Raw genomic sequence first — 13,758 nt, 5'->3', positions numbered from 1 at the left:
ACGGAGAAACCGCGGCCTTCAACCTCCTGGACCTGTCAGCCACCTTCGACACCGTCGCACAAGTTACTACTTGTGTAACGATATATCTGTAAGAGACATTAGTTAGTGATAGATTCCTTACCTTAGAATATCCCCAGGCGTCAGACTGGATCCGGAAATTTTTGCGTAGCAGTACCCTTGCGCATCGGTAGGCGTCGTCTGCGGCTCCGCGTCTGTCGTCGGCGTCGTGATGACGTCGTCGGAGTACTTAGACGCCGCCTCCGCGTGCTGACGTCAATTCTTAGACACAGCTTTTCCGCACCAGAAGCGCTGAGCCATGTTAAAAACCAACACTGGTGCCATTGAATCTAGGGCCCTGAAAGGGATGACCTTAACCCTAGATATCGGTTCGCAGAACAGGGAGGATGGGTGGGTCGGTAAGGAATCTATCACTAACTAATGTCTCTTACAGATATATCGTTACACAAGTAGTAACTTGTGCATCTGAAAGAGACACGTTAGTGATAGATTCCTTACCTTAGAATAGATACCCCAGCAATACCAACCCCGGCGGTGGGTCTGCGAACCAATAACCACACCAGAAAGTCCTGGAGGACGGAACGGCCAAAGAAGCCATCCCTCCGGACTTGACTGTCCAGGCAGTAGTGTCTTGCAAACGTGTGCAGCGAGGCCCACGTAGCTGCCTGGCAAATGTCCTGCAAGGGCACTCCCCGGCCCAGGGCAGTTGTAGTCGCCGTGGCTCGGGTGGAATGAGCCCGCAATCCAACAGGGGGCTCCTTTTTAGCCAAGGAGTAACATGCCTGGATACACAAGATGATCCACCGAGAGACGGTCCGCTTGTGCACCGCTTTCCCCTTCTTATCGCCCACGTAACCAACAAAGAGTTGGTCATCCACCCGGAACTAGCGTGTGCGATCCAAGTAGAATGAAAGCGCACGTTTTGGGTCCAGACGGTGGAGCCGCTCTTCCTCTTTAGAGGGATGCGGTGGCGGAAAGAAGGTGGGCAAGGTGATAGACTGCCCGATATGGAAGGCCGTGACAACCTTGGGCAGGAAAGATGGCTTAGTACGCAACACAACCTTGTCCGGATGGACAGAAAGGAAAGGGGGTGTACATGAAAGTGCCTGGAGCTCACTCACTCTCCTGGCAGAGGTGATGGCAACCAGGAAAGCAGTCTTCAGAGTAAGAAGGCGGAGAGGACAGTTGTGAAGTGGCTCAAAGGAAGCGCACATCAGAAACGTAAGAACAAGGTTCAAGTCCCACTGAGGCATCACAAACGGAACATGAGGAAACGTGTGTGTGATGCCCTTCAAAAACCTATTTATAATCGGGGACTTGAACAAAGAAGGTTGATCAGGCAGCCTCAGAAAGGCTGAAAGGGCAGAAAGGTAGCCCTTTATAGTGCCCAGAGCAAAGCCCTGCTGGGCAAGAGAAAGAAGGAAGAGAAGAACCTCAGAAAGAGGGACAGAAAGTGGATCCACAGCCTTTGCTGTGCACCATGCCACAAATGTATTCCACCTGCAGGCGTATACCGATTTTGTGGAGGGACGCCTGGCTGCCAGAATGACATTACAGACTTCAGGAGGCAAGTCAAATGGCCTCAACTGTCGCCGCTCAATCTCCAAGCATGGAGGTGGAGACTGGACAGGTCCGGGTGGAGGACCGTCCCCTGCTGCGGCGAAAGAAGGTCCTCCTGAAGAGGCAGACGAACCGGGGGATCGACTGACATACTGAGTAGCTCTGGATACCAGTACCTTCGTGCCCAGTCCGGAGCCACAAGGATGTCTTGTGCCCGGTCGCGCCTGATCTTCTTCAGCACTCTGGGCAGAAGTGGTATAGGCGGAAAGGCGTACAACAGACTGCAACTCCACTCGTGACGAAAAGCGTCGCCGAGCAAGTGCCGCCTTGGAAATTCCAACGCGCAGAACTGATGACATTGCGCGTTCTCTTCGGTGGCGAATAGATCTAACCAAGGCTCTCCCCACTGCTGAAAGAGGCCGTGCGCCACGTCCGAGTTCAGACGTCATTCGTGATCCATCATGCACCGACGGCTGAGTTCGTCCGCCCTGGCGTTCAGAGAACCTGCCAGGTGTTGAACCACCAGGGTCACGCCCTGATGTTCCAGCCACTGCCAGAGGCGCAGAGCCTCCTGGCAAAGGGTCCACGACCCCACCCCGCCCTGTTTGTTGCAGTACCACATGGCGGTGGTGTTGTCCGTGAACACTTTGATATGGAGCCGGGACTCCGCCGGAGACCAGAGGTCTCTGATCTCCGCCTCTCCCATGTGGCCCCCCCAGCCCTGGAGGGACGCGTCCGTCACAACTACGTGCTCCGGTTGGGGAAGGGAGAGGGATCTGCCGCTGACCCAATCGCGGTTCGTGAGCCACCACTGCAGCTGTCTTGCAGTGCCCTCCGAGATCAGGACATGGTCGGAAAGGTTGCCCTGATGCTGGGCCCACTGAAACTTCAGGTCCCACTGCAGAGCCCGCATCCGCCACCGGGCGTGATGCACCAGAAGGATGCAGGAGGCCATCAGCCCTAGAAGCCGCAGCGTCAACCTGACCGAGACCCGGGATAAAGGCCGAAAGAGTGGAATCAGAGCCTGAATATCCCGGACCCGCTGTTCGGGAGGATAAACCCAAAACTGCGCCGAGTCGAGAACCGCTCCGATGAAGAGGAGCTTCTGAGAGGGGCACAGGTGTGACTTCGGCACATTGATGGAAAACCCCAGCAGATGCAGGAGGTTTGCCGTCGTCTGGAGGTGGCTGACGACTGTCTGGGGCGAGCCCGCCTTCAACAACCAGTCGTCGAGGTAGGGGAAGACTGAAACCCCTAAACTGCGCAGATGAGCTGCGACCACCGCCATCACCTTTGTGAACACCCGTGGGGCGCTGGTAAGGCCGAAGGGGAGTACGGTAAACTGAAAGTGCTCGTGGCCAACCGTGAACCGAAGGTAGCGCCGGTGGGCCGGCAGGACGGGGATGTGGAAATAAGCGTCCTGCAAGTCCAACGCTACCATCCAGTCTTCTGGGTCCAGGGCAGCTAGGACCTGAGCCAGTGTCAGCATTTTGAACTTCTCCTTCCGGAGGAAGCCGTTGACGTTCCGTAGGTCCAAGATAGGGCGTAGGCCCCCTTTGCCCTTCTTGGGTACCAGAAAGTAGTGGGAGTAACAACCACACCCTACTTCTGGCCCAGGAACGCGCTCGATGACCCCCTTGGCCAAGAGGGCCGTAACTTCCTCCTGCAGAAGTCGCAAATGATCCCCCGATACGCGGTGGTATTGCGGTGGCATGGCTGGAGGGGTCGTCTCAAAGGGGAGGGAGTAGCCCCTTCGGACGATTTGCAGCACCCACCTGTCCGAAGTGACAGTGTGCCAGTGGAGGAGGTGATGGCGAACCCTGCCCCCCACTGGCAACACATAGGCCTGAAAGCACGGACTAGGAGGGTTTGGAGGCGGATGCTGCGGGGGAAGGTGTGGACTGACCTCGCCGCTGTCCCCGACCGCCACCACGGCGGTTTCCACGGCCGCCACCGCGTTGGGTATTACCCTGCGGTGCGTGGCTGGCAGCACGTGTGGGTACACCCCTTCCGTGGCCACGAAAGGAGTGAAAGGCAGCCGATTGCTAGCGTGGGGCCGAGAGGCCCAAGGACTTGGCCGTAGCCCTGGAGTCCTTAAAGCGCTCAAGCGCATGGTCTGCCTTGTCGCCAAAAAGGCGACGGCCATCAAACGGCATGTCCATGAGTGTGTTCTGGACATCAGCCGAGAAGTTGGCGGATCTCAACCAGGCGTGGCGATGAATCGCTACCGTCGTTGCCATCGCTCTGCCCAGTGAGTCGGTGGTATCCAGTCCACACCGGATAGAATAACGTGCCGCATCTCGGCCTTCCACAAGGGCTTGGCCAAGTTTAGCCCGTACCTCCAACGGGCATTCTGGCAGCACGTCCGCGACCGTATCCCACAGAGAGTGGGTGTAGCGGCCAAAGAGGCATGTGGTGTTGGAAGACCGCAGTCCCAGACTCAGGGAGGAGAATACCTTTTTGCCGTATTGCTCATACCTCTTGGATTCCCTGTCAGGCGGAGCCGACGGGAATGCGGTCTGGGAATTGGTGGCCTGGATCACCAGGCTCTCAGGGGCGGGGTGGGTGGACAGGAAACAAGGGTCGCCCAGGGCCGGGCGGTGGTGTATGGCCACGTTCCTATCTACAGGCGAACCTGTAGCGGGCCTGGACCAAGTGCCCACAAGAACGTCAGACAAGGCCTCATTAAACGGCAGCAGAAGCTCAGCTGAGCTTGACTGCGGTTTAAGGACCTCAGTGAGGAGGTTAGTCCTCACCGCCGCGACGGGGAGTTCAAGGCCCAAGGCCTTGGCCGCCCGCGTCAAAACCACACTGTAGGTTGCCCCCTCCTCCATAGCCACGGTAGGAGGGGAGACAAAACCAGTGACTGGCGAAGTGTCCAGGTCACTGGCATCCCCAAGTCCACCTGTCCAGTCCTCCTGGGACTGACATTCCCTTGTCAGAGGGTCCTCAGACCCCTCCCAATTCTCCTCATCACCCATCTCCTGGTACTCAGGGGGATCAAATGATGGGGCCGGTTCATGGAAAGAGAACTCTCCGAACTGCGTCGAAAGCGGCGCCCAGCGGCGGCGTTCCGGCGCCGGAACCGGGTAGAGGGATGCATTGGGGACGGCGCCGCCCGAAGACGGCGCCGGGGGTGACACCTGAGGGACCGGCCCAGGGAAGGTCCTCAAGTCCAACGGCGACGACCCGGATCCTGAACCGGATCCAGTGGGGGCCTGCGGCGCCGGGCCCGAAGGCGCCGGTGCCGAAGCACCCGGCGGCGGCGGGGCCGAAGCCCCCGACCCGCAAGGGCCCCCAGACGGGTCCGCTAGGCCCGAAGGCACCACGGAGCCCGTCGGGGGAGTGAGGGACCTCATGGCCATGAGGAACCGCTCGATCTCCTCCGGCGTCGTGCGCGGCCCAGGGACCGGAGGGTAGGGGGCCGGACGCGACGCCTGCGACTCCGACGGAGCCACGTGGGCGGTGCCACCTGAACCCCCGGCCGCGACGCGCGAGCGTCGGGGGGAGTCGGAAGAGCTATGACGTCTCTTCGACTTCTTGTGCTTACCTGACAACTTCGACCCTGAGGAGTGATGTCGACTCCCGGGGCTCCTCTCCCGCGACCGGTCCCTCGACCTCCGTCCGGACCGGGACCGTTCCTGGCGCAGGGCCGACTGCCGGAGTTCGAGTCGCTTGCGAGACCGCTCCCGCCTAGCTTTCGAAGTCAGGGCCCTGCAGTCGGAACAGGTCTTGTCATCGTGGTCGACGCCGAGACAGTGGAGACACCGACGGTGAGGGTCGGTGTCCGACATCAGTCGGTAGCAATCCTAACATGGCTTAAAACCTGGCATCCCTTTCCGGCACCGTTCGGAGTCGAAGACTCGAAAAAGAATGACCAAAAGAGATCAAAAAAGTTCAGTCAAAAAAGACTAAAGAACCACTTTTTCCGGATCTGCGCTGCTGGTGCGGAAAAAAGAAGAACTGACGTCAGCACGCAGAGGCGGCGTCTAAGTACTCCGACGACGTCATTGCGGCGCCCACGACGGACGCGGAGCCACAGACGACGCCTACCGACGCGCAAGGGTACTGCTACGCAAACATTTCCGGGTCCAGTCTGACACCTGGGGATATTCTAAGGTAAGGAATCTATCACTAACGTGTCTCTTTCAGATAGCCACCGCAACCTACGCACACGCCTTGACGACGCTGGGATCCAAGATAAGGCTCTGGACTGGACCACCTCCTTCCTCTCCAGCAGAACCCACAGCGTCCGCCTCCTCCTTTCCGCTCCGAAGCCACCGAGATCATCTGCGGCGTACACCAGGGCTCATCCCTCAGCTCAACATTGTTCAACATCTACATGGCACCGCTCGCCCACGTCGCCCGACGGCATGACCTCAACATCATCTCCTACGCCAATGACACCCAACTGATCCTCTCCTTCGCCAAGGAGCCCCTCACCGCCAAAGCCAACCTCCATGAAGGAATGAAAGCAGTCGTTGAGTGGATGAAGAACAGCCCTCTGAAGCTAAACTAGGACAAGACGGAAGTCCTCATCCTCGGCCCCACCCCCTCGGCATGGGACGACTCCTGGTGGCCGACCCCACTGGGAACAGCTCCAACACCCACCGACCACGCACGCAACCTGGGGTTCATCCTTGACTCTAACTCTCCATGACAAAGCAGGTCAACGCTGTCTCGTCCTCCTGCTTTCACCTGTAGATCTTGCTACGCAAGATCTACAGGTGGATCCCCACCGAAACAAGAAGAACGGTCACCCAGACCCTCGTCAGCAGCAGGCTAGACTACAGAAACACCCTCTACGCAGGAGCCTCGGCCAAACACCTGAAACGACTCCAGCGCATTCCAAACGCCTCTGCTCGCCGGAGCCTCGACATCCCTTGCTGCAGCCACATCACAGCTCACCTGAGAGACCTGCACTGGCTCCCCGTCAACAAGAGGATCACCTTCAAGCTCCTCACCCACGCAGACAAGGCACTACACGACACCGGACCAGCATACCTCAACAGACGACTCAGATTCTACACCCCCAACCCCGCTCCGCCGACCTCACCCTCGCCACAGTCCCCCGCATCAGAAGAGCGACCTCCGGAGGCAGATCGTTCTCCCACCTCGCCTCCAAAACCTTTGTACGCCCTCTCCATCCTCCTACAGCAGTCCCAGGACCTGCTAACCTCCAGAAGACTCCTCAAGACCTGGCTATTCGAGCAGTAGCAGCATCCCCCCCCCTCCCCCAGGCACCTTGAGACCCTCACGGGTAAGTAGTGCGCTTTACAAAAGTCCTGATTGATTGACGTGTGACCAGATAAGGAATTTAAGAGAAAATATCAGTATTGGCATGTTGGTTGTTGCATAGTAATTATTGGGCTCAGCCTTTCTGATAAGAGCCAGAACCCTTATTTGTTAGACATAACAGTGAACATATGGCATTTAGATGATACATCCACTTTTTCCCCCCAACATCCCCATCCCCAAAGTCCATATTTACAAACAAAAAATTCAATAAATACCACTGGTGTTTCTGGGCTTGAGAATGGAGAACCCTCATATGATTGATTTTCTTTTCCAAATGAGTCGTCTTGTTTGTGGTGTGCAAATTTTTGCTTCAGGGCACTAGCAATTAGTTCAGCTGGGTCTGAAAGTGAATTCCGTTTTTTCCCCTTCTTCATAACAGGAGTACCGCCTGGCGACCTATAAGAGAATACATTTTTATTTCTTATTTGTTTATTTTTGCTTTCTTATACAGGACACTCAACCACAAGATATAAGCACATCGTACATATGAACAGAGATGTAGGACATCATTACAAGCAACAGGAACATACTGAAAGACAAAGCACAACCAACAGATGGACAATAGGCCAGGCATCAGTTCATGTTATCGGGGCAACCCCAGGTGTAGATTGGAAAGAAGAGGAAGACTAACAAAGGGTGTCCAGAGAGGGAACAGAGTAGGAATTGGGAGGCAAAAAAATAGACGACTAGAAAGCCAAGAATATGAAAAGATGCCACAACCTACGGTAACGGACAGGTAATGGCTGTAACTCACTCATGTGAGGAGCTAATGTGTTCACTATAAGTAACACTGTCTTTAGGGTTTAACAACTGTAGAACCCAGCTATGCATGTGTTCAAATAGTGTGTACATCAAGAAATTGAGAGTCACATTCAGGTCCCACTGTGGCACCACAAAAGGTTTTGGTGGAAACAGGTGGGTCTGCCTTTAAGAAAATGCATTACAACCGGTGATTTAACTAGAGACTATTGACTGGACAGCCTTAAAAAGACTGATAAGGCTGACAAATACCCTTCCACAGTAGCCAGAGCAAGCCTGTGCTGTGCTATACAGAGGTAAAACAGTAAAACAACGGACAACTGACTTTGTTGCTTGGTGTTCTCCTAGGCATATCCAACTTCTACAAACTTCTCCCAGCGTCCAGCATAGATGGCTTTTGCTGGGTAACAGAGAGCAGAAACATGTTGACATTTACTAAAGAGATATAACAGGATCCAGTAACACAGTCCGCGTGTTATACCCGACTATTTTTAGTGACAGGCACCATCTGATTGTATTAAAGTTCTTCACAGATGCAAGCTTGCCTTTTATATATTTTTTGGTTTTGTGGGCACTGAATTTATCTCTGGACGCTACCGCGCTGGACCAGAGGTTACCTCAGGCTTGAGGTAGGCATACATCACAACTTATCAAACCCTATGACTATGCCATAACACGAGTGTAGGGTGGAGAAAAAGATATACTGCCCAATAGAATGAACTCACCGTGTTTAGGAGGATTTTTTAAGTAATAAACCAAGGTAACGCAGTTACCAGTGTCCATCCCACTTTTTTGATTTTTTGTATTTTTCTGATTGCTGTCTGGTTGCCAAGATTACATTAACTATCTCTAGGGAAAGGTCAGAGGCAGTTAATTGTTGCCGCTTAACTACCAAGCATATAGGTGTAAGTTGAGCAGGCTGGGGTGTAGGACCCTGTTCTGCCGCTGTAACAGAAACTCCTCCCAAAAAGGGTGCAAAATCAAGGTACCAGTGCTCATTGTCAGACGTTCTGGATAACATACTCTCCTGAGCCAAATTGGAGCAACTAGGATGACTTAGGGCCGTCGTTCCTAATCTTCTTCAGATTTTTGGAGAAGAAGGCATAGAGGCAGGAATGCGTACTTGAGGACCAAAGTCCAGTCCACCCAAAAGGCACCTCTGAGGGAGAATTGCTTTAGGAATGCCAAAGCACAAAATCTTGCAGACTGGGTCAATATTTTTGCCACTGCAGAGATAGCGCAGAGTTCTCTTCATTGCTAGAAGACTCCCTTTGCCCCCTAAGCTATTCGTGGTCTGCTAAGCAATGTCGGCTTAGCTCATGTACCCTGGTGTTTAAAGATCATGCCAGGTGATGAATGACCAGGGAGATGCACCGATGACTCAGCCAGTTGCTTAGGTGCAGAATCTACTGTCCCAGGAGTACCACATGGCAGTGGTGTTGTCTGTGAGGACCAGTACCCATTCCCCCTTGATACATGTGAGGAAAGCTTTTAGTGAAAAGTGAAGAGCACCTGATTCTAGGAAACTGATACTGAGATGAGTCTCCGCCAGAGAACACAGTCCATTTATCTCCACCTTCCCCAACCCAGCAACAATGTATCCTTTACGTCCGTTAGCTCTGCATGGGGTAGGGAGAGGGGTTTGCCACTGGTCCAATTGTGGTCTAGTAGCCAACACTGCAGATCCTTAGCAGTATCCTCCGACACTTGAGTGGAATCTGTCAAGTTCCCCTTGTGTTCAGTCCACTGTGAATTCAGATCCCGCTGCAGAGACAGCATTTTCCACCTACTATGGTCCACTGACAGGATGAAGGTGGTCAAGAAGACTCGGAAATGCTCTCACCGAGACCCAAATCATGAATTGAAACATCAGGATCATAGCCCAAATATCCCACACCCACTAAGGTGAAGGAAAGGCTTGGAACAGCACTGTACTTAGGATGGCTCCAGTGAACGAGAGTCTATGTAAAGGAGTCAGCTGTGACTTCGGCACACTGATGGGAAACCCCAAAGATGCAAGCAATACGGTATCATCTGGAGGTGGGCCATGACTGAGGCATGCCTGTCTTCAGCAAATACAAAACAACAGGTGATGGACAGAATGCAGAACATTGTCATACATTCACCCCAGTACAGAGATCTGGGCCTAAATCTATCGTTTTTTTGCTCACCATGCCATCCCAGTTTGAACCCAGCCATATACAAATCAGTCTTGACCCTGTACCCCATGGGAACAGTCCAGCCCGAACTGCCAAGCCAGGTCCTCACTGGACTGGAAACAAGCATCCAAGGACCGGTTTCGGGATTTCAGCCCTCTTCAGGCTGGATAGCTTGATTCCAGTGGCATGGAGAGCACGGGACACGTCTGAGCATACCCGTCCCACTCGGGGTGACAAATGCAAAACAACAGGTGATGGACAGAATGCAGAACATTTTCATACATTCACCCCAGTACAGAGATCTGGGCCTAAATCCATCGTTTTTTTGCTCACCATGCCATTCCAGTTTGAACCCAGCCATATGCAAATCAGTCTTGACCCTGTGCCCCATGGGAACAGTCCAGCCCGAACTGCCAAGCCAGGTCCTCACTGGACTGGAAACAAGCATCCAAGGACCGGTTTCGGGCTTTCAGCCCTCTTCAGCCTGGATAGCTTGATTCCAGTGGCATGGAGAGCACGGGACTCACGTCTGAGCATACCCGTCCCACTCGGGGTGACAAATGCAAAACAACAGGTGATGGACAGAATGCAGAACATTGTCATACATTCACTCCATTACAGAGATCTGGGCCTAAATCCATCGTTTTTTTGCTCACCATGCCATTCGAGTTTGAACCCAGCCATATGCAAATCAGTCTTGACCCTGTGCCCCATGGGAATAGTCCAGCCCGAACTGCCAAGCCAGGTCCTCACTGGACTGGAAACAAGCATCCAAGGACCGGTTACGGGCTTTCAGCCCTCTTCAGCCTAGATAGCTTGATTCCAGTGGCATGGAGAGCACGGGACTCACGTCTGAGCATACCCGTCACACTCGGGGTGACAAATGCAAAACAACAGGTGATGGACAGAATGCAGAACATTGTCATACATTCACCCCAGTACAGAGATCTGGGCCTAAATCCATCGTTTTTTTGCTCACCATGCCATTCCAGTTGGAACCCAGCCATATGCAAATCAGTCTTGACCCTGTGCCCCATGGGAACAGTCCAGCCCGAACTGCCAAGCCAGGTCCTCACTGGACTGGAAACAAGCATCCAAGGACCGGTTTCGGGCTTTCAGCCCTCTTCAGCCTGGATAGCTTGATTCCAGTGGCATGGAGAGCACGGGACTCACGTCTGAGCATACCCGTCCCACTCGGGGTGACAAATGCAAAACAACAGGTGATGGACAGAATGCAGAACATTGTCATACATTCACCCCAGTATAGAGATCTGGGCCTAAATCCATCGTTTTTTTGCTCACCATGCCATTCCAGTTTGAACCCAGCCATATGCAAATCAGGCTTGACCCTGTGCCCTATGGGAACAGTCCAGCCCGAACTGCCAAGCCAGGTCCTCAGCGGACTGGAAACAGGCATCCAAGGACCGGTTTCGGGCTTTCAGCCCTCTTCAGCCTGGATAGCTTGATTCCAGTGGCATGGAGAACCCGGGACTCACGTCTGAGCATACCCGTCCCACTCGGGGTGACAAATGCAAAACAACAGGTGATGGACAGAATGCAGAACATTGTCATACATTCTCCCCAGTACATAGATCTGGGCCTAAATCCATTGTTTGTTTGCTCACCATGCCATTCCAGTTTGAACCCAGCCATATGCAAATCAGTCTTGACCCTGCATTCTGTTCATCAACTGTTGTTTTGCATTTGATACCCCGAAGGGGATGGGTATGCTCAGACGTGAGTCCCATGCTCTCCACACCACTGGAGTCAAGCTATCCTGGCTGAAGACGGCTGATAGCCAGAAACCGGTCCTAGGATGCTTGATTCCGGTCCAGGAAAGACATGGCTTGGCAGTTCGGGCTGGACTGTTCCCATGAGGCACAGGGTCAAGGCTGATTTGCATATGGCCATGTCTGAACTGGGGTGGTGTGGAGTGCAAAAAAACGATGGATTTAGGCCCAGATCTCTGTACTGGGGTGAATGTATGACATTGTTCTGCATTCTGTCCATCAACTGTTGTTTTGCATTTGTCACCCCGAGTGGGATGGGTATGCTGAGACGTGAGTCCCATGCTCTCCACACCACTGGAGTTGAGCTATCCTGGCTGAAGACGGCTGATAGCCAGAAACCGGTCCTAGGATGCTTGATTCCGGTCCAGGAAAGACATGGCTTGGCAGTTCGGGCTGGACTGTTCCCATGAGGTACAGGGTCAAGGATGATTTGCATATGGCCATGTCTGAACTGGGGTGGTGTGGAGTGCAAAAAAACGATGGATTTAGGCCCAGATCTCTGTACTGAGGTGAATATTGTTCTGCATTCTGTCCATCAACTGTTGTTTTGCATTTGTCACCCCGAGTGGGATGGGTATGCTCAGACGTGAGTCCCATGCTCTCCACACCACTGGAGTCAAGCTATCCTGGCTGAAGACGGCTGATAGCCAGAAACCGGTCCTAGGATGCTTGATTCCGGTCCAGGAAAGACATGGCTTGGCAGTTCGGGCTGGACTGTTCCCATGAGGCACAGGGTAAAGGCTGATTTGCATATGGTCATGTCTGAACTGGGGTGGTGTGGAGTGCAAAAAAACGATGGATTTAGGCCCAGATCTCTGTACTGGGGTGAATGTATGACATTGTTCTGCATTCTGTCCATCAACTGTTGTTTTGCATTTGTCACCCCGAGTGGGATGGGTATGCTCAGACGTGAGTCCCAAGCTCTCCACACCACTGGAGTCAAGCTATCCTGGCTGAAGACAGCTGATAGCCAGAAACCGGTCCTAGGATGCTTGATTCCTGTCCAGGAAAGACATGGCTTGGCAGTTCGGGCTGGACTTTTCCCAAGAGGCACAGGGTCAAGGCTGATTTGCATATGGCCATGTCTAAACTGGGGTGGTGTGGAGTGCAAAAAAACGATGGATTTAGGCCCAGATCTCTGTACTGGGGTGAATGTATGACATTGTTCTGCATTCTGTCCATCAACTGCTGTTTTGCATTTGTCTTCAGCAAATAGTCATCGCAGTATCGGAAAACTGGTATTCCCAATCTCCAAAGAAGTGCAGCGAGCACCACTATCACTTTCGTAAACACCTGAGGGCCTTTGGTGAGACCAAAGGGGAGCACTTAAAGTTGAAACTGCTTGTAGCCGCATACTTGGAACTGCAGGTAACGGTCTTTAGGACTTCAAGATGAGGATTTGATAATAGATGTCATGCAAGACTCAACGCCACCATCCAGTTGCTTGGACCCAGGGCAGACAGAACTTGGGTCAGGGTGAGCACCTTAAACTTCAGTTCAGAGGGCAAAGATCTAAAATAGGATGCAGTCCACTCTCCTTCTGCACCTGAAATAACAGGAGTAGCAACCAGTCCCTATTTTGGATGCCTGCACCCTCTCTACGGCTCCCTTGTCCAACAGAGATTCTGGACTCCCTTCTGTAAGTTGAACAAGCAGTCCACCGGAAGTAGTTGTGACACATTTAGAAGGGCGCACAGGTAAGGTAGGGCAATTTGAAGCACCAATGTGTCTGATGTAATGGTTTGCCACCCGTACAGGTAATAACTTATCCTGCTTCCAAAAGGACGACAATGTATTGCGTAGTGGAAACAACAGGAGTTTTGCAGCGGGTTTGGGGGTGGACTCTCAGCCGATCCCTGACCTCCACCTCAAAAGGATTGTGGAGGCAGAACTTGGAGTGGTCTTTGTTGTATGCCCCTTCCAAATCTCGAAAAGAGAGGTACTGTTGGGAATACTGCAGCACAAAAGCTGAAAGCCCAAGCAAGCATGCTGTAGCCATGTTGTTTCTTTAAAGTGTTCCAGGACAGAGTCTGCTTTGTCTCCGAATAGATGAATTCTTTCAAATGACACATCTATCAGTGATGCTTGGACATCACCTGAGATGCTTGTGGATCTTATGCATGTGTGGCACCAAAGCAACATGCTGGTACCAACTGCCCTAACCGAAGTGTCTG

General features: G+C 53.1%; 1 protein-coding gene across 1 annotated transcript in view; it reads right to left on the bottom strand.

The window, feature by feature from the left end:
- The window catches only part of MTFR2 (mitochondrial fission regulator 2), a 187,643-nt gene that overhangs the window by 70,643 nt on the left and 103,242 nt on the right, over positions 1–13,758 (bottom strand). Inside the window, exon 7 of the mRNA XM_078647015.1 lies at positions 7,092–7,272. Coding sequence (XP_078503141.1) covers positions 7,092–7,272 — 181 coding nt within the window. The remainder of the gene's footprint in view (positions 1–7,091; positions 7,273–13,758) is intronic.

The sequence above is a fragment of the Lissotriton helveticus genome, chromosome 6 (genome assembly GCF_964261635.1).
Source record: "Lissotriton helveticus chromosome 6, aLisHel1.1, whole genome shotgun sequence".
NCBI classification, from domain to species: domain Eukaryota; kingdom Metazoa; phylum Chordata; class Amphibia; order Caudata; family Salamandridae; genus Lissotriton; species Lissotriton helveticus.
This window is presented reverse-complemented; position numbering and strand designations above follow the sequence as displayed.